Source organism: Corapipo altera, unplaced genomic scaffold (genome assembly GCF_003945725.1).
Source record: "Corapipo altera isolate COAL_440 unplaced genomic scaffold, ASM394572v1 104, whole genome shotgun sequence".
NCBI lineage: Eukaryota > Metazoa > Chordata > Aves > Passeriformes > Pipridae > Corapipo > Corapipo altera.
This window is the reverse complement of record NW_020884920.1, coordinates 1,883,349-1,908,365: the sequence shown is the minus strand read 5'-3', so window position 1 is coordinate 1,908,365 and position 25,017 is coordinate 1,883,349. Positions and strand designations below refer to the sequence as shown.

General features: G+C 46.0%; 2 protein-coding genes across 2 annotated transcripts in view; one reads left to right on the top strand and one right to left on the bottom strand.

Moving 5' to 3' along the window:
• The window catches only part of CUNH7orf50 (chromosome unknown C7orf50 homolog), a 154,335-nt gene that overhangs the window by 127,256 nt on the left and 2,062 nt on the right, over positions 1 to 25,017 (top strand). The window lies entirely within an intron of this gene.
• Positions 14,128 to 22,840, bottom strand: LOC113953379 (cytochrome P450 2W1-like). Its single transcript, XM_027656452.1, has 9 exons — positions 22,484 to 22,840; positions 20,506 to 20,668; positions 18,485 to 18,634; positions 18,233 to 18,390; positions 17,551 to 17,724; positions 16,557 to 16,698; positions 15,978 to 16,162; positions 15,358 to 15,499; positions 14,128 to 14,867 (listed from the first exon to the last, which is right to left on the bottom strand). Exons 1-9 carry the CDS (start codon positions 22,838 to 22,840, stop codon positions 14,677 to 14,679), a joined length of 1,662 nt encoding a protein of 553 aa, XP_027512253.1. The 3' UTR covers positions 14,128 to 14,676.

Here is a 25,017-nt window from a genome sequence, read left to right as displayed (position 1 = left end):
AAGAAAGTGACCGCAGAGAGATCAGGAGTACATCTTTGACATTGCTTAATGAGAAAACACTGACTCTTGTTGAATCACCCGCTAACGCAGAGCAGACAGAGTGTCTCAGTTCATTTTTGTCTGGCTTTTGTTTTGAGGGGTCCCAGTAGAAGATGAAAGGTGAGTGTGGGTTTGTGCTGTTCCCTGCTCAGGTGTCACAGATGGTTGCTGCTCCAAGAGAGGAATGAGGGGAATGTGACCGATGCAGTCCTTCTGCAAACAGCACGTCCTCGTGCTTTTCTGCTCTGCTTGTGCCAATATTCCCCCTTCCTTGCTCATGGAAGGGCATTTCAGCCTGCAGAACGGATCAATCAACCTTTATTTGCATAGTTGCTGTGGCTGTGGGTCCTGTGTTCCTCATAAAATTGCTTTAATGGTCAAATTAAACTTTTGACCTGCTGTGCAGCTGTGAGCCACTGGTGGTTTGGATTGTCTGCAGGAACACTTCGAGGGTGCTCAGTGGGCTCCACATCAGTCCTGAGAAAGGGCACCTGAGTGCAGGTAGTGGGAAGCACGAGCTCCAGACATTTTAGAGGAAACAAATTTCACTGTAATGTGGAACTCTGTGCATGTCGGTTGACACTGGCAATGACAGCACATGTGCCTTGCTATGGGGGCCACAGAAGTTGCTGATACTTGGTTTTTTTTGTTGTTTGGGGAGTGTTTTTGAGAACTGAGAGGTATTCCAGTTCAGCCAGTTACAGGAAGATATTTATCAGCCCCATAAAACTTTTTGCTGCAGAGATTTGAAAATTACAAAATACTGTGCCCTGCTACTGCAACTCATGGATTAAAATGTGCTGTAGCATTTCAGAGTGTTTTTTTAATACGTGGAAATGATAAAATAATTGTCTCGGAGGAAGGCAGACAGATGTCTCAACTGGCTTATCTAGGAAATCCTGCCATTTCTCTCAGACATGACCTTTACCTAGGTCATCCTGCCTTTCTTGCAGCTCAGCTAGATCATTATGATGGGCACCAGACTGACATACCCTTGAAATGGATTCAAAATCCGGCCCAAGCTGTTTTGTGGATAGAAGAAAGTAAAATGCTTGTAGTCCCGTTCTGATTGTCAGGATGCTAAGGCTATAATTCAAATCATTAGGCTTAGTATATAAAGCCCTTCGTAATCCAAGTCTTAAGAATCCAAAAGGTCACTTGTGGTCCAATAATCCTGAATAGTAAATGTGATGAGCTTGCGGTGACTGTCCTGATCCTAAAGCATCTCTCAAAATAAACCCTGGTCTCTTCCCCAAAAGCATATGCACGTTATTTCAAGATGATCCAAGAGGCTGTGCAAGGAATAAGCAGCTTGGCTGTTGGGCAGCATTGTGCAACACTGATTTGTTTGAAATTATTTCATTAACTGGACTGAAGGAAAGGATAGAGGATGCTGAAGGTTTTAAAGACACACCCTCCTGTGGCCACGGTAGTCCAGTGGAGAGGGATCTGCTTATCACCAAGATCTCCCAAATCCTCCCGAAAATGTGCCAGTGCAGCTGTTCACGTAAATAAAATGAGCAAAAGTTGCTTAGATGATAGGAATGGCTCATCCCCTGGTCTGAGAGCAGTGTCAGACATCATTTGTGCAAGAGAGCATCCACACAATGAGGGGGACAGGGGGTGTGAAACATCTGGCCAGAGGTGCAGCCACTGGCATTAGGAAGGCAGGAGGCTGAGAAGATGTCCCAGGTAACTGTATCCCAGCTGTGAGCAGCTTGCAGGGATCCAAAAGGCAGAGCAGCCCAGAAAGGAGGTTTGGTGCCTGGCAGTGCAGGATGGCTGCGTGGAAGGAGCCCCAGAGTAGTTCTGTGGGAGGAAAGGACAAGTGGCCATGAGGCAGACCTGGAGGGTGCAGGCATGGGCTGATGGGATAATTTACAGGGTTGATTAAACATGAGATGGAGGACATGTTTTGCTGTACTGCATTTAAGGATCTCAGTCTTTTACCCACCTCCTTGACACCTCCTCAGGAAGGTGCCAGAGAGGTAAAGAAATGGAGGACTGGGAATATTTAACCATTTATGAGACCCCCTTGGTGCCTGACACTCCTTTTCATCCCCGTTTTTTTGCTGAGGGCACTTAGATGTCAGCTGGGAGGAAAGCTGCATGACTTTGTTTTTCCTCTTAAATGTCTCCTTACCTTTCAATTTGTACAGTATTTGAACTGATTTTGTCTTTATATTGTATTTATTCAGTGGTGCTCTGGATATGGTTATTTTTGTGCCCTGAAGCGTCTACTTTTCCATTCCATATTAATATAAAACTTCTATTAACATTAAGACTTGCTGCATAAAGGGGCACTGAATAGCTAAAGTGTACTTAAATTCCTGTGACCTCTTGGCTTTTCTATATGGAATGATTATTAATGCTTTGTCCTTGCCTTGTTTCATCAGAAGATGCTGCCACACAAGGCATAGCTGGGGAGGTCTGATCCCTTTATTACAGATGGGAAAAACAGAGGGAAAGAGATTAAAAGATTTGCCAGCAACACAGAGCAATCAGTGGCTGTGCTGAAAATAGAAACCAGGCTCCTGGTTTCCATTCTCCAAATCTGGCCTCTAGACAACACGACTATATTAAAAATGTAAATGCAAATATAGACAATATTTCCTTTTCCCTGCTATCATTTTGTGTCCTTTTGACTCAGTTTCACAGAATAAGCTGGTAGCACTTAGGTCGAAGGCTCAGGAACCAGCTGGGCTGAGCTCACTGGATGTAGCAAAGGGAACTGGGTTGGACCACCAAAACCTCAGAGTGACCAAAGAGCTCATGGCAGAAGGTGGGAGGAGACTTGTGCCTATTTTGAGACAGAAAAGTATTCAGTAGATGTAGGCTACTGTTCAAAATACTTTGATTACTGTATTTAAGGAAGCCCAAAGTGATACTGTCGTGACAGCCAGTCCCTCAGCCTTTGCATTCTGGAAAATACTCTCTTGTAATGCACCACAGATCCAAAGCTGGCAGTGTAAGGACATGCAGGCATTTTAACTGTTTGCTATTAAGTTTGCAATTGATGGGTAAATCAAACACAACTGAGGTTTGAGATGCATAACCAGAAGAGATCAGTGAATTGGGTCTCAGTGAGGAGCTGCACAGCTGCAGCGCCTCCTGCTCTCCAAACCAGAGATGCTGGCAGTGCCATTGCTGTGCTCATTCCTTTCGGTTTGTCCCAGCTTTATTTCTGTTCCCATATTGTTCCTCTGTGCTGTAAACAGGCTTGAGGGTCAAAAAAATAAAAATAGCACGTGGATGCGACCCAACCAAAGAGCCAGAGTAAACTTCGTGGGAGAAACTGGATTTAGAAATGCAGCCCTGAGTCATGCCAAGGAGAGTCCCTGTTAAAGGCTTTTTTAAGAAGCAATTAGAAAGCAGTCTCCTTTTAAAGACACTTCCCAGGGCTCATTGCAGGGACATAACATGCAAATTAAAGCTAAATTCTGCCAGTCGTCCTCGTGTGCATGTGTTTGTGTGAGCAGGGTACGAGGTGTGGCTGCACTTGTTCAGAAGTCCCCTTGGAACCAGTGACAGCAGTACAGTACACAGCTCACTGCTGTGTCCAGCAACACTCTAACCAGCAAGGGAACCCAGATAATGCATCACTGGGACACCTCAAAGGGAAACTAAGTGTTATTGGAGCCTGTTGGGGATTAAGACCCCTGCAGCATGTCCCAAATTTTAATGGCAAGCTGTAATATAAACAATGGTAAAACTCAGCTGAAGTCAAAGGGGCAAGGGTTGGCCTTGGTGAAGTTGGTGCATCTTCCCTAAGGCATCACATCCCAGAGCTCAGCTCCTTCTGAATCCCTTTGCACTTGACAAAAGCCCAGAGTAAGTGAGATGAAACGTAAACCAAGATGTTAAGCTGAGGACATCCAGTCTCTCTGGAGTTAGGAAGCTTCTTGCTCTAAGGAGTTGTGGGACCAAGGGGTTGCTCACCTGCCCAGAGAGTGGGGATGTGGTGGTGAGCTGGGAGTGTCTTCTCGTGGCTCTCAGGCCTGGGGCAACAACCCACCTCACCTCAACAGGTGAGCTCAGCCTCGTTTGTGGAGTCAATCAAGACCCCACAAGAACGAGGGATTCCTGCTTGCAATTTTTTAATTTTTTTTTTGAGTACAATGAGCTCTTCTTTATAAAAGGGAGAATACCTGCAAATGCTTCAGAGTGACGTAAAAGATTTTATTCCAACAACTAGATTTTCGTTATCATAGCTATAAAATTGCAATACATAAGGTGCACTGACTGCTTCCGGCCTCACTTCCCATGATCTCCTGTTTCACTAATGCTTTGGAACTCTTAAGACTATTTTAATGTCTTAAAAAGCCTGTTTAGAAAAGATCTGTTGTATCATCTTGATGTTCGTAGTTGATATCAAGAAAAAAGTAGTTTTCATTAGCAAAGCTGTTGCCTTTTGCCATTTCTGCTGGCTTAGGAGAGCAAAGTCTCACTGATGAAGACTGAACGTGACACAGTTTTCAATGTGCAGCCCAGCAGCTTCTGAAATACATCCACATTTTGTGAGGTTTATAACCCTGTAGCCACTAATGTTGAAATTTTTACTGGTTCAGGCCATATGTCTCTGACCTAATTAGACTTTTACTGGCTAATGGTTTATGGAGCAAACCTCTAAGGATTTTGTGTCTGGTTCCTGAAGAATTGCTTGCAAGAGGGAAATGCAGTTGCCTAGTGCTGTGATCCTGCTTTGAAATGGGCAAGTGCCTCCTTCACTGGCTGCAGGGTGATGCCTGTCCATGCTGTTAACCTGGGCAGCTAATACTGCTACATTTTAACTTAAAATTACTGATTGGATTAAATATTAATCTGCAACCTCCAAAGGAGCACTGTGCCCCTTTGGCTGGTGGTGCTGTGCAGTGATCCATTAGCATTTCTGAACCCCACAATTTGTAAATCCCTGAAACGCTTCCAGGGGAGTCAGAGTTTGTTTAAAGATGAAGATGGGCTCATTTCTCAGTATTGCCACTGCTGAGGCTACAGGTTTAAAACCACAGGCTGGATTTTGCAACTGCAAGTCATGTTTCAAGTGCTCCATGGGTGATAAAATACCCGAATTGTGATAGATTGAGTTACTTTATTATCTGCTGGGGGCACGTTTACTGTGTCACCCCTTTTGATATGCCTGTTAGTGGTGACTGCAGTCCTGATCATGTTTCTATCACTGTCTCATATGCCCTTTGAACTAATCTTTTCTCTTTTCCATCTGGATTTTTCTTCTCTAAACCAGAGATAATGGCATCTCTTTAGCTGGAGTGCACTTCACATTCAAGTGAAGGATATAGTGCTGCCTCTGGAGCAGAGCTGACATCCCTGAAATGAGTGACAGACCCCAGGCAGAGAGAAAGAGGATGTTGCTTTTCAAAGACAATCTACACCGGGCTGTAGAAGTTGGTGTTGCACTTAACACCATTTAAACACTTTAACCTTCCTCTGACAAATGCCTGACCTGCAGCTCTGAACAGAAAACCCAACACCTCTCAAACTCAGTACGAGCCAGTGCCCCCAAGCTCTGTTCCGAGATCCAAGTTCACAAATAGGCAGTTCCAGCCTGGAAGGCAAAGTTTGCACATAGATTCATGGCTTAAAGGCACTTGCAGGGTTCAGGGTCAGCAGCATTTTGGCTGTGGAAGGCGTGGAGGGGTTTGGGCAGTGGATTTGGGCCAGAGCTCGCTCGGGGCTGTCCCAGCTCAGCTGAGCCAGGCTGTCATAGCTGTCGGCACGTGTTAATTAGCTGAAGGGAAGGGTCTGAGGCAGCTCGTGCTGCTTCAAAGGGCCGTTCAGGGGAACATCTAAAACACAGTTTGCAAGAAAAATAAATGGAGGAGGGCTTAGTTTTCTCCTGTGGCTGGCTGCAGCCGTGAAGCAGAGCGACTGCTGCCGAGGCCACCCACGCTGGAGGGCTGTGGGCTCCTTCCTGACTGACCTGCCCTCCACACGGGTCCAGCAGCCTCCTGCTGATCCCACTGCCTTCCCAGGTACCTTTGTGCTTGCTTAGGGGCCTGCATGGAGACAAGGATGGGGAGGGAAAACCCACTTGGGGAGAGAGGGGATGGCATATTCCAGGATGCAACCTGACAAAGCCAAGCTGGAGACCTGACCAGTCTTGGCCAGGCTGGCTCCTGTCTGGTGTGCACCAGCACGGGGCTGGTGGGAGGCTTTGATTTTGGGTTTGCTTTGGAAGAATTACCAGTCTCGGGCTATGGAGGGATGCATCCAGAAATGGTGATCTTCACAGTCTGAATTTTAACCCTACCTGCCCTTTGCTGGCTCCAAGGGCAGGTGCAGGGAAAGAGACCTCAGCTTCTGTTCTCTGGTTCTCTTTGTCCAAGAGTGACTGATATGGAAGGGCTCAACCTCCAAATAATTATACACAGACCAAGGAATGACTTTCCTTCCCAACTACAGACCTGTTCCGGTGCTCTCTGTGTAAGGACTTTTCTTTCTGGGCTTCTTTTTCTGTGATTTCTCCTGTGACTTGTGACATGACCCTGCCCCGACTGGGGAAGTTTTGATTTTTTTAGAGAGGTCAGTTACTCCTAGATAAACATTAATTTTCATTTTAATTTTTAACTTAAGTCCCTGAGATGACAATGCTTTTGCAGGCCATCCAAGAAGCTGTTATCTTTGCCCAGCATTACCTCTTTCATGGGTTGCTACACCCAGCAGATAATGAGTAACCTGTCCTCGGCACTGGGCAGGCTGGAGGCTGGCAGAGGTGGGCTGATGGCTTCCTTCTCCCTTCTCTGTGGCAATCATAAACATATTTTTAGTGTCAGAGTGACATCTCTCTGCCTCTTGATTTTTGTAATTCTTACAGTGTGTGATGATGCCATTCCTACACCTTATCCTGCTCTGTGTGGAGCCCGGGAGACCTCCCAGAAATGCCGATGGGGAAAGGGTAGGAGCTGATCCAGCCCTGGGGAGTGGGGCTCCAGGCACAAGGGCTGCATTCACAGCCCAGCCCTGACACACACCCCAGGGCACAGCCCTGCACTCTGCTCCTCAAAGCCACATAGGCAAGTCCTTGTCCAGGCAGGGACATGGACGCACATATCCAGACTCCCAGTCTCCTGCTCTCACCACAGATGCTGTTGTTTGTAACACCAGTGGGTTTGGGATGGACAAATGTTCCTGGGCGGTCCACAGGACCGGGTACAAGCTGAGGTCACGTCCTTTCCACTCAGTCCATATCCTGCCTCAGACGGGTGAAGAGTTCAGGTTTGAATGGGTGCTGTGTCCAGTGTAAGTGTGAACATCCTGCACCTGGGAACAGTCCCAAAACATCCTCAAGGCTGATACCATCTCAGACCACAGTACAGAGAAAGAACTCAAAAAAAAGATGATCAAATTCTCTTTTCTTACCTACGGGACCCTCGCAATATTTGTGAGATCAGGGTAATTTTACAAAAGTGCTGTGTCTTTCCACTGATGTCTCTGATAGGTCTCACTCTGTCAGACACTTCCAAAAGGTAACTCTTCACCCACCCAGCAGGACATGCCACCCACTGGTGACCTCCACACTCTGATGTGTCTCTGCTTCTGGATATCAGAGAAGTACAGCCCAGTGTTCACTGCCCATCTAGGGTTTCAGAAGGTGGTGCTGGCTGGCTCTGAGACAGTAGGGGTGTCCTTCTGAACACAGATGTGTTTGCAATATTCTGTCACATCCACATGGGAACAGTACCAGCAGGTTGAACAGATAAGGACCTGCTTGCTGTGCTGCTTCTCAAACGAGTTGTTACAATTGCAATAGTATTTAAGAGTCCTTGAGCTGCATCCTTACTGTCAGGGCTATGTTTTGTAGGGCTTGGGGGACGTTGTTTGTTTACTTAAGAAAAATATGTCTGGGGGTCTCCTTGTTTTCCTTATCAGTGTTTTGCTTTTAGTGGCACTTGGGTCACATTTCAAGGCTGTTTCTTTGCAGTGCAGATGGGAGGAAATTATTTTTCTGAACGCAAAGTCTGAGGTCCTTATGCAATCCCTTCTGCAGTTACTGGGAGTTCAGACAGAGCGTGGATCACCCATGACTCATGATAAAGGCTGCAAGAACTGGCAAGAGTGCAGTAGCACGGGCTGTTTGTACCTCAAACAATTACTTCTGTAAACAGATTTTTGGCATGTTTCTGAATTGCATGTTAAAAACTAATACATTGCCCAAGACTAGACATTGAAAAACAATGAAGGGAATAATCCAGGGCTGAAAGAAAAAGATTTGATGACCTAATACGTATATAATGCATACAGCATGTGTGTGTGTGGAGGTTCATCTTGTTTTTAAGAGTGAGGCCCAGTGTGAGGAAGGGTGCACTGCGCCACTATCCCAAGCACTGTATGAAGATGTGGGCTGTGTTCAGCCCCAGAGCTCTCCTGGGAAGGGAGGGTTTCTGCACTGTACCCAAGCACCTTTGTGGCCTCTTGACTGAGCCCTTTTTTTGGCCCCTGGTTTGTCCAGCTGGGGGAACTCCCCAGCTGTGAGCAGAAGGTGCCTCCCTGCCACCCCTCCTGTCCCCCTGCACAGTTTATCCTCTAAACCACAAGCTGTTCAGTGAAATCCCTTGTCCTGTCCATGGCAGGGATGGAGCAGTGTCATCTGCTCACAGCCTTGCTCTCTGAAACAGCTGGGTCATTTTTCTGAAGGAAAACAAGTCAGCCTGAGACAAATTCCATGCATTGAGCTTTTTGCTGTGTGTGGCTGCAGAGAGACAGAGCTATAAACAAGTCAGACCCAGAATCATGGTGTGAGACACCCAACTGCTTAAAATACTGCCCCCTGCCCAGAAAGATTCTGCATACCTGGTTTGTTTTGGGGGTTTGGGTTTTGTTTGTTTGGGTTTGGGTTTTTTGTTTGTTGGTTTGGTTTTTGTTGTGGTTGTTTATTTGTTTTGGTTTTGTTTTGTCAGTATTTTTCCTAGCAGTACCCAGAATAAACCACAAAATGTCATCATGTTCTACTCCTTAGTGTTTCCAGTACAAGCAAGGCTCAGGTGGAAGAAACAGGAGGGAATCAGGTCTCTTTAGGGAAGGCATGGCCAGAGTTTCTTTCTTTAGAGATAGATCAGTGATAAAACTACTGAAAAACAGACTTTTTTTGCGGATGTAGAAAGAGAATTAGCCAGACTCATTCCATCTGTTTTCTGCTGGGTGCTGTGTGAACATCCCAAAGTAACCTCTTGTCTTAAGGACAATTGTATGTGTATTTGGGGGTTACTAGGTTCAGTTTTTGCAGAAAACAGCAAAAACCAGTTAGCAAGAGTAAAAGATTTGTGAATCTTATTCTGCAGCCAGTTTATAAGTGATAATTGGTGTAAGTAACCTCCCTGCACATAAAATGCAACTGCTTATTGTGCTGTGAAATTTAACGATGCTGAGAACTGAGTGTAATTGATTTATAATTCATGTGAAAGATAAAATCGATGATCTAACAACTCTAAAACATAAGTATTTTGGCTTGCTAAACACTTGGAGTTTTCTTTGGGTAATGCGTAATGCTTTATCTTTTTGCTTTATTGCCTCTTTAGAAATGTAATTTCATTGTTTCATGAGTTTAGTATCACTATCTCTTAATTGTATTTTTTTAATTCATGTTTATAGGTTCTGTCTAGACAAGTCTGATGGGCTCCATTCATTTCTGTAGAGAATTTTCGCTAAGAGAAGGCACTTTTATGTATTAACATTTTTTAGTTACCAAAAAAAAGAGACTGCAACCACATGTCATGTGGTTCTTCACATAAATGATTTCTCCATTATGACACTTGAGTGTTACATGGTAATGGGTGAATTTAATTTTTCCTGTGACTTTTTTTTTTCCTGTTTCCTTTTAGCTATTTAATTTCTACTCATTCCTTGTATTTCTCCTCAAAACTCACAAGACAATACTAAAAAAGGTGGAAGGGTGGGTGTGTGTGTGTGTGTGTGATCTTAAAGAACTGCATCAAGGAAAAGAAAGAGGGTATTAATCAAAACAACCTGAGAAGCTACTTTGGTGCTTTGGTATTCAAACAAGATATTTTAACAGTATGATGATTCCTAGTGCCATATCCTATTCAGAGGTGCTGATTAGATTTCTGGTCTAATGAATACGCTTTATGACAGTCTATTTATATAAAATTTATATATAAAATTTGTATTTAAAATATTTAAATTTTGGGTAATCATCCTCCTATTTTAATACATTAAATGCTGCATACTGAAGGAAAAGCAAGAAAAAATTAAATAGACCATATTGCATTAATGTCTAAAACTTGTCCTACAGTTCTTTCCTTGATGGGGAGCAAGGTAATGTCATTTTTCCAGCACTCTCCAGGCAGCCACATCCCTCCCTACGGGCATGGGAAGAGGCAGCAGATTCCCAGTCATGGAGGTGCAGAAATTCCTATTGCTTCATAGCCTCTCACATGTGCCAGAGCATCCAAAGTCTGACCATCCTGAACCTGTCCACCTCCATCCAAATGTTGAGTGCTGCCATTAAGGACCAAAGGATCTGAGGGGTTGCTCTCTATCTGCTCCCAGGGGCTGCAGACCTCTTGCCCTGGGGTATTCCAACCATCAGGCAGCAGGAGCTGGGATTTACAGGTGTTTTACCACTGAGGGAAACTCGCTCTCTGCCTTTCCTTTGTCCTGCAGAAAAGGTTAGCACAGGGGTTGAGTGAGTTCTTGGCCCTGGCTGATCCCCTACCTTTGATAAGTGGAAAAACATGTCATTTCCCAATGTAGTGATCTGTGAGGTGTGGAGATTTGTCACCCTCCTGCCACAGGTTCCCAGGTGCCCCTCAGCTGACACTTCAGAGGCTCCTTCATTCCCAAGGTATTTGCTGCTCTCCAGATGAAGGGGGGAGCAGCACAGCAGTGACCTACGGGGCAAAACATCATAAGGAGTAAGTGAGCTTCAAGCACAGGGCTTCTTGTGGGGAAGAGCTGGTTCCCTAATCCCTCATCTCCTCCATGTCCAGTCCGAAGGCAATGTGACTTCAGGGTTACTCACACAACTTCTCATTTCCCATAGCTCAGTCCTCATACCCTGGAGTCTGTTCCTTATTCTCTTCACTCTCTGTGGCTGTTCATGCCCTGCAGAGCAGTGCTGCCTCTGGGCTACCAGGACATTGTCTCATTGCCTTGCTTGAGGCAAGCAGGGAGCAGCTGGGCACCAAGGGAGTCTGGCCCACACCTTTTCTCTGCTTCATAATTTAGGAACAGCCAACAACCATTGTAGCTTAATCACAGAATTGTTAAGGTTGGAAAAGACCTTTAAGATCATCAAGTCCAACCGTCAGCCTAGGACCACCACCATGATCACCACTAAACCATGTCCTCAGGGCCATGTCTGCATGTTTTTTGAACACTTCATCACAGATCCAGATTTCCACCACCCTGATGGGTTAGGGCCAGATAAGGCATTAGCCAGTAATTCCAGTGAACTGGGAATCTTCGCTAATGAAGGGTCATACGGTTCTGTACAAGCCCAGAAACTAGTTGTTCAGGGGAAGAAGTTGGTTTCCAGACACAGCCCAAAGGGAGGAACACTGAGTGGGAAGCTGGAAGCTTGCGACATCCACACATGCTACAGCAGAGTGTGGTTGTGCTGCAGGGTACAACAGTGATCCTCTGCTCACCTCCGTGCTGCTGGATAAAATGGGAAAAATGGGAGATGCCAGATGAATTTAACCCCAATCATTCCTTGATTCCTTCAGGTTAATGGGAAATGAATGTCTTTGTACCCAGCCTTGCAGCAGGTGAATGCAGTTGGACCGAGGGGGGAAATAAAGCCTCAGGGTTGAGCTCTGCCCTCCTTACCTGGCCCCAATTTGTGCTGGCAGAGGGTTTTAGCCCGGGAAGGACCACAGGGCTGGGCTGGCTGTGACTCAGAGGGATCGTGGTGCCATCTCGTGGCAAAAGTAAAGTAGGAATTATATTCTGTGCAATGCTGATTGCTCCAGCTGGTGCAGAAGGGCTGCAGGTAGAGATGCTGATCACTGCCCCTCTGAGGGCAGGAGCTCTTGATCCTAGCATCACACAGTGCTTGGAATGGCAGCCTGGGCAATGGGACACGCTTCCCAGCCAGCTGCAGTGCCATGAGCCACATACACACTGTGAATTGGGTTTGCTCAGATCCTATTTTAAAAATCCAGCCACCTGTCCTGCCCCAAGGTGTTTACCTTTGATTCATGTGAGTGTTGCAAGGCACAAACATGTTTTGCAGCTAGAGGGAAGACCCTCAGGCCACCAAGGAATGTAGAAATGGTATTTCCACCCCTGAGAGCCAGTGTTTTCTGCTAGATAAATATGTAGTTGAGTCTTAATCAATGTTCTGCCATCGCTTGACTGAGCAAGTAAATGGGAGACAGGCTCTCCATTTGGTGGAGATATATTCAGCTGTGTAATTCCGTGTGCTGGGGAGGGATCACTTCCATCCACCTGCCCACGCAGGCATGAGTAGGATGCGCTTTTCCAAGGAATCACAGAAACCTGTTTTCCTTGGATGTTTGCACCTGGTAGCTCCTGGCTCTTGTTGAGGCAGAGGTATTACTGAATCCCTGTACCCAGCCAGCACTGCTGCCGGCTCCGCTCTGCTGCCGGGGAGTGCCAGGTGATGGCCAAAAAGAGCCAGCTCTGAAGGCTGCTGTGCCATGCAGGAAGGGATCCATCTCTCTGCTTCCAAGCCATGGCAAGGGGTCAGGTCTGAGGTTCCACTGGTGAATTTGTGCAGATTTGAGCTCAGCCCAGTGTTGTCCTCCAGAGCATTAGATTGCTGCCATATCTCTCTTTTGAGTTCACGTTACTTTTGGAGGGGGTAGAGCAGGAACAGTTCTACCCTCTCTGAAGCCCAAGGTAAAAGTATTTTTTTATTTCAGCAAGGCCAAGACTTCCTTCATGGAGTTGATATGTGGTTTGCTCCCCTGTCCCTCCCTGCCTTCCCTGGAGAAGACTCCATCCCGCTGCCACCACTCCTCAAAAGTGCCATTGCCAGCAGGTGATGCTTTGGGAGGGCAACAGGTGAGAGGCTCAGGATCGAAGGCACTAAGCAGAGGGCCAACACCAGCATGAGGGAAGCTGTGGTAGTAGCCTTTGATTCAGCCTCTGCAAGCAAGAGTAAAGAAGTGAGACTGTCCCCAGGGCTGACTCACAGCCCATAGCTGAGCACAAAGGGAGAGCAATTTGCCCTGGAGAAACCACCCTGCAGCTATGGAGGGTCTCCTGTTGAGCTGGTTTTTGCTAGGTTGAGGTTTTTACTAGGTATGCAGAACCTCTCATCCATGAGATACATCTGACATTATAATATTCATTGTCACTCTGGGCTCAGGATCAACCTTTCATGGCATTTTCATTTCTGTGTACTGCAAAGTTGGGTGCCAGGCATAGGAAATGTAATGAAGACATGGGATTAAAACTTTATTGGGTTCCCATGAAGGGAGAAACAAACAATATGATAAAGCACATGATAAGAAAATGCATATGTAGAAGCGGGAAGTCACAGGCAGATAAATGGATGAAAAACTGCATAAGCTATACATCAGCTGGGATAAGATTGTGGAATTAGATGGTAGACAAGAGTGCTGCAGATAGGGACAACAGAGCTACACATAGCCAGACAGAGCTCCAGAGGAAAGGAAGTCAACCAAAACCAGCTCTCGTTTAATCCCTGATCCCAGTTGTCTGTGCATGTGTGTGTGCAAAATGAGCACTGTGAAATTAGATGCCATTTGCAGGAAAATTGCATGGCTGGTTCCAAAGGCCAGATCATCCCAAACACTGGAATGACTGCTGACATGGGCAGGAGGTCTGAAGCGAGGAACAGTCTTCGCTCCTATTTAACAAGGTCAGGAAAGACAGAGATACATAAAACTAGTGGTGGGTATAGTTTATTTTTCTGTATTATTAGCATCTTATGATGGGATGCTGGTGCAAATCTCACGTGGCCTTGTGATTTAAATTGCAACTTAGAAATGTGGCTCCTGTTTCATTCAGATTGTGAAGCAGTGTTGAGCTTGGTGGTAGCAGCACTTCCTCATCTGAAAAGGTTTGCAGATTCTGGGCATCTTCCAGGACACTATTCCAGGGCAGAAATAACTTTGTCCTCAAGTCACATGAATTGATCTGTTTTTTTTACTCTTGATGTTTGACTTGGCTGCCTGGTAGCCAAAATCCTAGTGGGATTTTGCCAGAAGCTAAAAGTTCAGGAGGTACCTATGGATAGTTCAGCTGTGTGACCCACGGTGTATTTCTGTGGCTTCCAGCAAACCATGGTGTCACTTTCCTCAGATTTTGGGCAGATTTCTGTGACATTACGAACTGTGGGAGCCTGGGTGTTACACCCTCGAGGGCTGCATCCCCGTCACCAGGCCAGCTGGTGGGTCCCTTCATCGGCTCCATGCACAGTCTGTGTTGAGAAGTGGGGTGTGATTGTCAGCACCATCATGGCTTGTGATTGATCCCACACAGCCCCCCAAGCACAGGAGCAAAGAGCAACCTATGGGGTGGATGGAGCAGTGGAGTGGGAGTGGATGGAGACAATGGGAAGGGGATGTGAAAGAGGGTGATGTGGCAGGATGGGGAGATGGCAAGTTTGAGCAAAGCTGGGTCTAAACAGCCTCCCAGTTTTTGGGGTGCTCTTGAACAAGGCTGTGGTTATTCACGCAGGACAGCACAGGTCGCCTGAGGTTGAGGCCTCAATGTGAAAGTTGTTTGAGGGACAGTAAGGTCCAAGTCAGACTCTGAAACTCCCGGCTGGGGTCGAAAAGTAAATGTCTGAAGCAACCCTACAAAGAAGACAAACAGCTCCATCTTGGCCAGGCTTTCTCCAATGCAGTTCCTTCTCCCTGCAGAGGAAAGCAAAGAGTTAACCTGATGGAAAAATCAAACTGGAATGTTTGCCGTGGACACATTAGCATCTGAGATGTTGCAATGGGAGCAAGAGTGAAACCTTGAAATGTACTAAACCATTTTGGAATAGAGGAGCCTGTGTTGTTAAAGATGGCTGGCGCAGCGTGCCTGCCTAGTCTTTTGTCACACAGCCACATGCAGCAGCAGGGCACAGCCATGTAATGGGGTTATTACACATTAATGGTGTACTCTTTCCTCTCCTTAGCTCTTGAGTGTGTTTCTTCTTTCCTACCCCTCTTTGTGCTAGATTCAGTGGTGGGAGAGCTGGGCTCTGAAAGCATCCATTTGCCCAGATGCATAATTGTTGGTTTGTTGCTTATTAACCGAGTTAAGGGCAGTACTTAGCCATGAAACCTCTTAAGTGTATATTGTAATGAAGTGGTCCTGCCATAACCTCAGCTCTGTGCAGATCATCCCCTTAGTTACCTGTGGAGAAGGGTAGGAAAGCTCCTTTCTTTACAAAATTCCCTTCAGCATCAAGAAAGTGGTTGGGGTTGAACTCATGTGGTGTCTCCCATTGTGTCTTATCCAGCAGCACTGAGGTAAGTGATGGGATTACAATTATACCCTGAAAGAAAGGTACACAAAGGAACAAAAGAAAACAAAGTGCTCTGTTTTGGTTCATTTTTGTCACACAGACTTTGGTGTCCCAGGAGATTTGTTCCACCTGGAATAGGTGGAGACCCTGAGGATTTTATCCCATCACCCAGTAGAGAGAGATCAGTGAGATTTTCCCACCAGTGCCAAGGATTGAAGCCAAACCCCATGTGAAAACCTCAAGTAGAAGGTAAGATCCTACAAATTCTCTGGCAGCTACTTCACTGTGCAGATGGCAGCAAGGAGGTGAACCAGGGTCACTCATGGTCCTGAGTATGAGAGGGAATGGATTGAGTCCTATGATACCAGTCTCTCTGGATGCAATATAGAAACTCTTCTGGGGATGACTCTGGACTCTATCCTATAATTTTCTATGAAGAAACCATTCTCCAGTGACACTGGCAAATCTGAGGAGAGTGTTTTGTTCCTGGGATGGAGCAGGTACCTACCTTGGGGAGGAAGTAGCCTCTGAAGTGAGTATCAACAGCAGTGCACCGTGGAACGTGGGGCAGGAGGGTGATAAATCTCTGCACTTCGTGTAGCACCGCGTTTGTGTATGGCATGTTCTTCCTGTCCTCATACGTGGCCCAGCTTCCAGCTTTGACTGTTCTCCCGATCTCCTCCTGTACCTTTGCTGGAAGGAAAAAACAAAAGGGATGTTTGTCTCAGCAAGTAAGCCAACTCCCTCCTTGGATTTGGTTTTGGGACCCCATTATTCCAGAGTTTGGAGGGAGAGGACTCTCAAAGCTCCAGTGCGGGTTTCCCTGCTCTGTGTCTAGTTCAGGCACATGGATGAGTTGTTTCCTCAGCATCATATTTGATCTCCACTCATCCTCTCTCCTAGCAAGAGACTAGCAAAGGGACTATTTTGTGACCTAAATCAGCATCTGGTTACATCAGGAGTTCATCACAATGAAGAGGTAGGATTCAGCTCTTAAGGCAAAAGAGCTTCTGTGGATCTGAGGCCAGGCCTCTCTCTTCCCCATTTCAGCCTTGCCATAGATGGAGTGTAGGTAAAAGTTGCTCACTTTGAATCTCTGGATATTTCATCATGAGCAGGATGGACCACTGGAGCGTGGTGGCTATGGTCTCTGTTCCTGCCATGACCAGGTCGAGGATGGATGCCATTAAGTTGTCATCATGAAAGAGGCTGTCTTTCTTGTTTTTCTCCTTGAAAAACACAAGAGGTAAGAAAGGTCTTAAAAACATCAGTCTTAGTATTCAGCAAGTTGAGGGAATACTGCAGAGCCTACGACACTGCTCAGTATGGCCTCGTGTTTGTGAACTGGGTGCTAAGATAGTATACCTGATCTTGAATGCACAGCACTCACCAAAGATGGGAGCACCACAGATGGAAAGTTTGGAGTGGGGTCTGGGTTCAATATCCATCTCCACCCAGAAGCAGGAAAAAGCCCAGAGCCAGGTGCTGTTCACAGGCTCAGCCTCCCAGGTTTGGAAAGGAGAAGGAGATTCAGCTAATCCTACCTCTGAGGGACTACTCCTGCCCAAGGGTAGGTTTGAATCCCCAACAATGTCCAAAATCACCTTTCAGGCCATTTTTTGCCTGGGCTTTAGAATTGTGCTAACTTTTCCTCCACAGAACTGAGTAGAATACTTTGTGCCTAAGGTCAGCCCGGATCCAGATAGAAAGAAGAAAAAACCCCAGAGCCCAAGTATTTTATGTTGAATGAAATCAACTGATGCGTGAAACTGCCAAATCTCTACTAAGTAAGATGCAGGACAGGGTTAGGACTTGTACTGATGATTTATCATTCAAGTACTTTAATCAGATCATTTATCTTAGAGCAACAGTATCAACAATTAATTGATTTGTTGTCATAAAAAGAAAGGCAGCGTCAGCTTTCATGTGAATCCATGCATTTTCTACTAGGAACAAGAAGCTCACATTATTAGTGCTGCTATTTCAGGAGTGCACTGAGACTGTAGCTTTTGTATCTTAATTTTGATAGAAAAATCCCTGCAGTAAAATGCACCAACTATAAGAGCTAAGCAGTCAAATACCTCTTGTTGCTTGAATATCAGTGCATCGATGTAGCTTCTCACACTGTTCTCATTGATATCCTCCCTGCTCGCCCTCATGTATTGCCTTAAAATGTCACGCACATCTTCTATTTTCTTAAGCATAATCTTGTGGGTTTTGAAAAGAAATCCAAGGAATGGGTAGAAATTGAAATACTAATGAGGAATTAAAAAAGAGAAGCATTAGGCCTGCAGAAATATCACACAGAATCACAGAATATTCGGAGTTGGAAGGGACCCATAAGGATCATTGAGTCCAACTCTTAAGTGAATGGCTGGTAGAGAGATCGAACCCATGACCTTGGTGGGTGCTAAAACAGCTTCTTCCCAAGGCACAACATATCAGTTGAATTTTGTCTTCAGTAGCAATATTTCAGCATCCCAGGGACCCCCTCAAAAAATAATCTCTGGAGCTAAAGTAACCATAGTTCAGTTCTTATTTTAGCTCCACATGGATGTGCAGGATCAAAAGGAAAGTAGCAAAGGGGAATCTTGCAGCACTTTTATGGTAACCGAGGTGGCCCATGGAGAACTGCCACATTTTAGGTTTAATGGCTGGTTCTGAACACTTGAAAACTGCTGAAGCAAATCCTATGGTTTGTGTGGCTCCCAGACGTGATGTGCCAGTGTAAAATATTGGTAATCTGTGGGACAGGTCACTTACGTTTAAATATGGAGATCCCAGAAGAATCATAACTTCATCTATGAGTCTTAAGAGAGTGAGAAATGTTGGGTCCTTATAGTCAAACCTGTCCCCAAACAGCATGACAAAGGTGACGTTGATGGGAGCACAGTTGAAGGACGGCAGGGTAAAAGGTTCCCCTGCAACGGGAGGAGGACGGGAATGCTGTGAGATGTTGAGCAGCTGTGGCACATATGGGGCTGTACAGCTGTACAGTGATGGTTTCCAGCTCACCTTTGAAGGATTTGATCCTCTCAATGAGGAAGTGAAGCTCCTCAAAAATTCTCCCTTCTATCATCTGTTTCCCCATGCCGAGGTTGCGCATGCTGGACACGGTGAACCTCCGAGTTGTTCTCCACAGCTCCCCGATGGAGAAGAACAGACCTGGAGAGGCCGTGAGACAGGGTGCTGGGCTCAGGCATGGAGGAGCCCCACCACACCAAACAAAACAGGACTGGATGAGGCAGGATCTCCACAAGTGTTTCTGCTGCCCAGTTTCCCTTAAATCCCATGGATTTAAGGACTAAGGGTCTCTCATTTCTGTGGGCCCCATCCCTATGTCCTCTCAGCTGCATTCTCCCAGTCTCACTGAGCCTGTCATTTGAGGAAAACGAGCTCCCTCCCAAGCCAGTTACCTCAGCCCTCTCCTGAGTGACAGATAAGCAGGGATGGCTTTCAGACCAGTAGAGCTGGAGGGAGATGTTGGTTTAAGTCAATCATGCAACCTTTCTGACCCCACTGTTTACAGGTCTAAGGCCTCAAGCAACAACCTTGTATCTCTGAAGCTTCTCCCTTTGTCCTATTCCAGTCATAAAGGTGTTTTATCTATACAGGATAGAATAATTCAGTCTTCTCAACCCTGGTCAGTGCTAAACTGTTTTACTGAGATTCCCAGCAATGCTGCATTTTCAGCAGTGGCAAAAATACTGATATTTTTGTGGAGGTTTCTGAGCTCATGCTTCAATGATCACTAAAACCTTCAAGCAGAGACGGGTGTTTCATCCCGTCAGAGTGTTGTAAAGAAAAAATTGGGTCAATAATCAAAAAACTATCTCAGATTGTGTCAGCTGAAAAACTGGATTCCAGCACTTCATGTCTTCATCTTGGCTGTGAGGTTTTGATATGTGTTTGCTTTTTCTAGAGCAATCTCTGTTTTAAAACAGTGTAGTTTTAATTTGGAAAGCAAAACTTATTTCTCTAAAAATCTCAAAGCAAATTTCTAAACTTCAATTTTTAATTTTTCTCTAATTTCATCTGGATCATTCCTTTTCTGAGAACAGCTTCACAGTCAACAAATTGGCATTTTCTGGAGAAAAAATATTTCATGGGGAAAATTTGTGACCATTGTTACTTAACAATGAGAACTTCCATTTTTGGGTCACCTCTAAGTGCCTCAGACTTGGGCTGAGAAGATAAGTGTGAAAGGACTTATGGTGCAATACTGGCAGTCTCCCACAGGGATATTTTACATGTAAATTAGCTCTAAAAAATACTTTTCTCTCCATCAATTCCTTTTATATATGTAGCAATAAATTCATCTATTGATATTATGGGTGGGTAATTTTATTTCTAATTCTAATCCCAACTTCACCCTGTGACCAGCATACAAAGCTTCATTTTGGATTTAAATCTAAAGCCTCAGGTGAAGCAGAGGATGAACAAGGCAAAAAGTCCTCTGAAATACTCAGGGATGTAGAGTTGCCTTGGAAAAATTATGGGATTGTTTGTGGGCGTGAATTTCCAGCCTCAGTCTATTGTTTCTGCCCGAACTTACTTCATGTTCATGCATCCAAGAGCCTTTGTGGGAAGGCAAAATTGTGGGGACTGATAATGTCCAAAATTGAGGCACCTGGCAGTGGGAGAAAGGGAAAAACCCTACAGCTCCAAACAGCCAAACCACTTAGTCCAAAGTCCCCTGAAAACATGAGGAAGGTTCATAAACCTGGTGGTGGCAGCGAACTGCTCACATCAACACCTTATGGAAATTAACCCCAGAATTACCCCAGTGCCTTTAAAAATCCCACTCCTCACCCTTCAACTTTTAGGATACGGATCAGCTGCAAGTGCATTAGCAAAAATGATGGAAAGCCAGGAGTCACTGAGCGCAAGTGAGGAAAGCCAAATGTCTTCTGTCAGCTTGGCTTCAGAAGGGCCCAAGGGGGATGTTTAAAAGCCGGGCTCCGGGGATGCACAGTTAGGCTGGCACTAAGCGATGGTGTCGTCCCTCCCACCCACCCCCATCATTGCTCTAGTACCGTTTCCGTTCTGAATTTGGTCAAATATTGGGATGGATGGTCTGTCTACAAACTCCTCTGTGTAGTTCACAAGCGCCTCCCGCACAACTTCGTACCCGGTCAGGACCACAACTTTCTGGAACCCAAAGTGGAGGGTGAAGATGGGGCCGTATTTTTCCGCAAGCTGAAAAAGAGGCGAGCTGTGATGGTCAGGAAGGGAGGGAGCGTGCATGCAGCAAGCACCTGTTGCTTTCTGAAAGGACATATTCCATCCTGGCATCCTGCTGGGAATGGCTGCAGAGCCGCTACCTGCAGAATGGCACCCATGAGCTGCAGCTCATCCCGGTCAAACACCAGGCATCCTTGCTGGCATCCATATGGAATTCAGGCCTCTTACCATGAAAGGACCCCCACCCCCATCAGTTCATTATTAATCTGGTTTTGCTGTAAGGTGGAAATAAATTAAAAACAATAAAACCCACCTAGAGTTAAAGACTGGACCACAAATGGCAACAAAAGTTGGCAAACCGGAGAAAGATGAAAAGAGAAAAGACAATTCAGTACAAATAATGATGCTGTTGCACAGGAAAATTCTGGTAGCACTCCTGCATCCCTGCTACTAGACCAGAGAAGCTGTGTTATCTCCTCGGCACTGCACTGGGGACTGTGGGAGGCTTGCTCCTGCCCATGTCTAGCCCATCGCTGCCTCTGTATCTTGCTTCCTGGCAACTTGAAAACAGCACTTGGGGACAGCCAAGAAGAGTTTGGGCTGAGCTGAAGCAAGGTGATGGGAAGCCACAGTCCAAATCTTCTGCCTAAGAAAACACAAGGTGTATGTGTGCAGCCTTAGCCTGTGCTGGGCCACCGGCAGCTTTCGCAGGGAAGAGGGGACACCCATCAGTGCCCAACCAACACACACCAGTCGGTGCCTGCTGCTCAGTGCAACCACCATGTTTTGCTCTCTGTGGGGTGAGATGGAGGGATAACCCCTCTGGAGTAATCCCAAAGCAAAGGCAAACACAGGCAATACCAAATACAGAGTAGCAAGGGACAAAAGCGCGCGGAGGTAATTCCGAACCGCCGTTCCGAGGCTGCAGCAGCATCTGCCCAGCCCTGCTGGGTAAACTGACCCCAACCCTGACACTGCCCGTAACAACACCAGGTGCTGGGGCCTCACCCCATGGCAGCACTAACCCCCCGAGGTCTGCTCCCACAACACAGCCCGTGTTTGCTGAGCACCAGTGTGTCGGGAGCTGTGAACCAGGCGCTGTCTGTTTGCTCACTCTCTCCGTGACCCTGGCGCGGGTCGGTCCCCGCGGGTGCCGTCTGCTAAAGCCGGGCTCAGCAGCCCACAGATCCGCCCCGGGCTGTGCCAGCCTCGTCTTGCACCGAAGGACACTTTACCACCCTAAGTGGGGTAAGTTGTCATAATTACAGGTTAGTAGAGGAGCTTACAGGCTATTCATTCCGGTTCCTTAGCGCCACTTTCCCATCCCTCTCCTGTACTGCCATCCAGATTTTAACGCGTATCCAATTCATCAAGGGGATTTCGCAGTGGAGCATCTGGATCTGTCCCTCTCCGTAGCAGTTTTGGGGTCACTGCATTGTGGAATTCCTCTTGCCAGATCTCCAGGGTGTACAGGAGGGAAGCAATTTCATTTCACGTTAGTTATGTCCTAATGCTTTAAAAGATTTCTGGGTGTCCAAGCTGTCAAATTAATATTTCAAATCCCACAAGCATTATAGACTTCATGTACATCATCACAATTACATGAAGAAATCCCATATTACCCAGAGGTCTTTTTTTAATGGTTGATTGCTCCTAAATTACATTGCATCAACAAAGAATTGACTAGAAGAAACCCAGAAAGATATTATAAAGTAATTTTCACACCTTTACAATTTAGTTTGAATTTAAAAAGACAAAAAGGTTCTCGCCGATACATCCCAGGTAGCTTTAAAATCTGTGAGGGTCTGGGTTAGGGGTTTTTTGTCCTACCTTCATTAGTGATTTATCTTGCCTTCTAAGATCCACCAAGTGCAGGTTACCAATGATCGGAAGAGGAGTTGGACCAGGAGGTAATTTGAAAGCTGAATTTTTATAGCCATTTGAAAAATAGACTACGGCTAATAATACTGTTGCACAGAGCAGACAAATTAATGCAGGATCAGAGAGAAACGAAATTAAAAAAGACATTTTTTTTTTAGTAATAATCTGTTTTTTGGGGGTTATAAGCAATAAAAATGCAGTGGCACTGTTCAGTTTCTGCCAGCTGGCTTTCTGTTTGCTCTCTGCGATTGCTACAAGCACTCGATTCTTATTAAGGTTTGTAGAGTACCTAAATAAATACTGCATACTCCACCCTCTTTAAACACCTCAGAGAATGTGGTCTAAGCAGTTTGCAAAGCCTGTCCAGAAGTAAAGAGAGTTTCAAATTACAAACCCATGCATGTGTGTGCAAGAACATATACATGGGAAAAGGTGCTTGGCATTCCTCTATAACCTCCTCCTCCCCGAGACCTCAAGGTCCTTCATTACCAGTACTATGACCCTCCAAGCACTCTGCTGACACAAGGAAATATAAAGATTTTTTATGAATCCTATTAGAACGTCCAGATTCAGATTGAGATAGGATTTGAGATCTCTGTGTTACTAGAGAGAAAAAATAGTATTGTTATGGGAGACTTTGGCTTTCTTGATGTCAAGTGGAGATCAAAGGTTGTTAATAATGGTAAAGCCCATGTATCCCTGGGGGCTTGTAGCCCATAAATTTCTTCATAAAGTCAGCTCTGAACTGCCCAGAAGGGATGTGATTTCAGACTTTGTGTCTGAAGCAGAGGACATGTAATAGCTAGCCATGGAAAATTAGCTTGGATCAAGTGATCATGAGTGGATTCATGAGTGGAATGGAAAGACAAAATTAGATTTGAAGCTTCTGGGAGGACTCTTCATTTTGTAAGAGCAGCTTCTAAGAGATAGAGGGAAGATATTGGGGAAGTTAATGAAGCCAGCTGACCTGGCAGGCTCCGGAAGGGGAACAAGACAGGAGAATGGAATGATTTTAAGTCAAAGATGCTAAATACCTGGAGTTTGTATCCCTCATAAAGGTTTAAATCTTGTAGAAAATAACTGAAGTCTACCTGGTTGAATAGTGGTTTTCAGGGGGAAGTTGGAAATAAACAGCCAAAGGAATAAGATCGTTCAGGGAAGAAAGAGCTCTGTTACATGATGAGGAAGCGCAAGGTTAAAGGTACGTTTGTCCAAAGGTTAGATGATATAAAGGCCATTATTCAGCAAATATGGTCCCTCAGCCTTCCAAATGCAAAGAAGACAGGGAAGGAAGAGGACCTGATCCAGAGTGGGACATAGCTATGGTGAGCAGGGTCCCAGAGCAAATGGTGCTGTGTTGCACACTGGAGCTCTCTGTGTGGTGTGGAGATGTTACAGCACAACAGCCACCCAGAAGCAGAAGCAGCGAGTGTGTCACAACATTTCTGGGATTTATTTTTTTATTAGTTTCCAAGAAATGGGCAACGGTTTCCCCCAGAGCATGCCTAGGATGACTCAACCCTGCCTGCTTCAGCGAGTGAGGAGGCAGAGGGGCTGTAAAGACAGGCAGGAAAGATCAGGCTGGCACAGGACACAGACCGTGGGCACTGTGATGAGAACTTGCACATGCTCTGCACACTGGGCAAAATGCTTGTTCCTGCAGGGTTTTCTCTGATCGGAAGCACCCTGTAGCGCAAAAGCTACGTGTTGCTGGCGCTCTCCTGGTATTTCATCCTTGCCCTGGGAACCTCTGAAATCCTAAAAAGGTCTTTCAGAGACTTAAATTATCTCTGAAAAGCCAAGGGGAGTGTATTGTGGGTTTTTTTTTCAAACCAGGCTCTGAGTGCAATGCATTAAAATGACAAAGGTAAGTAAAACTCTTGCGATGACAAGAAATTCCTGTCTCAATAATGTGTCTGGTACGTGTTTCGCTCCGGAGCTGTGCTGCTACGTGCTGCCCTGCCTGAGCACACAGAGCCGAGCATGGAACACCTGCCAGGCGCTGACACTGCTCCGGGTGCATTCCTGGGGCAGCCGGGCCCCTCGGGGTGCTCCTGGCCGGGTTGTCCTCCATCCCTTTTGCCCACGTGGCACTCTGCCACCCCACGTGAACCGGGTGGTGCTGGTGAGGACGTGGAGCACAGGGCATCGGCCTCCTGAAGTGCAACCAGTGCCAGACAGCCAGCCTGGGGAGAGCCAGCCAGTGAAACACCAGCCCTGCGTCATTTAACTTAAATCCTCCCAAATTTCTGTGCCTCCGCTGCCAGTCCCATTCTTGACCAGCAGTGCACCTAGGACTGCAGGCTCAGATAACTCCTGATGGCTTTTACTGTGATGAGTTCCTTGTAAGCAAGGACAAGAGACACAGGGACCACTGTAAGGGGTCACATCATAGAGCCACATCCTGACTCACACAGCAGTTGTGATTTTCTGGAATTAAAATTCAATTATTTCCTTTGAGCTGTTTGTGGCTATGAGTATTG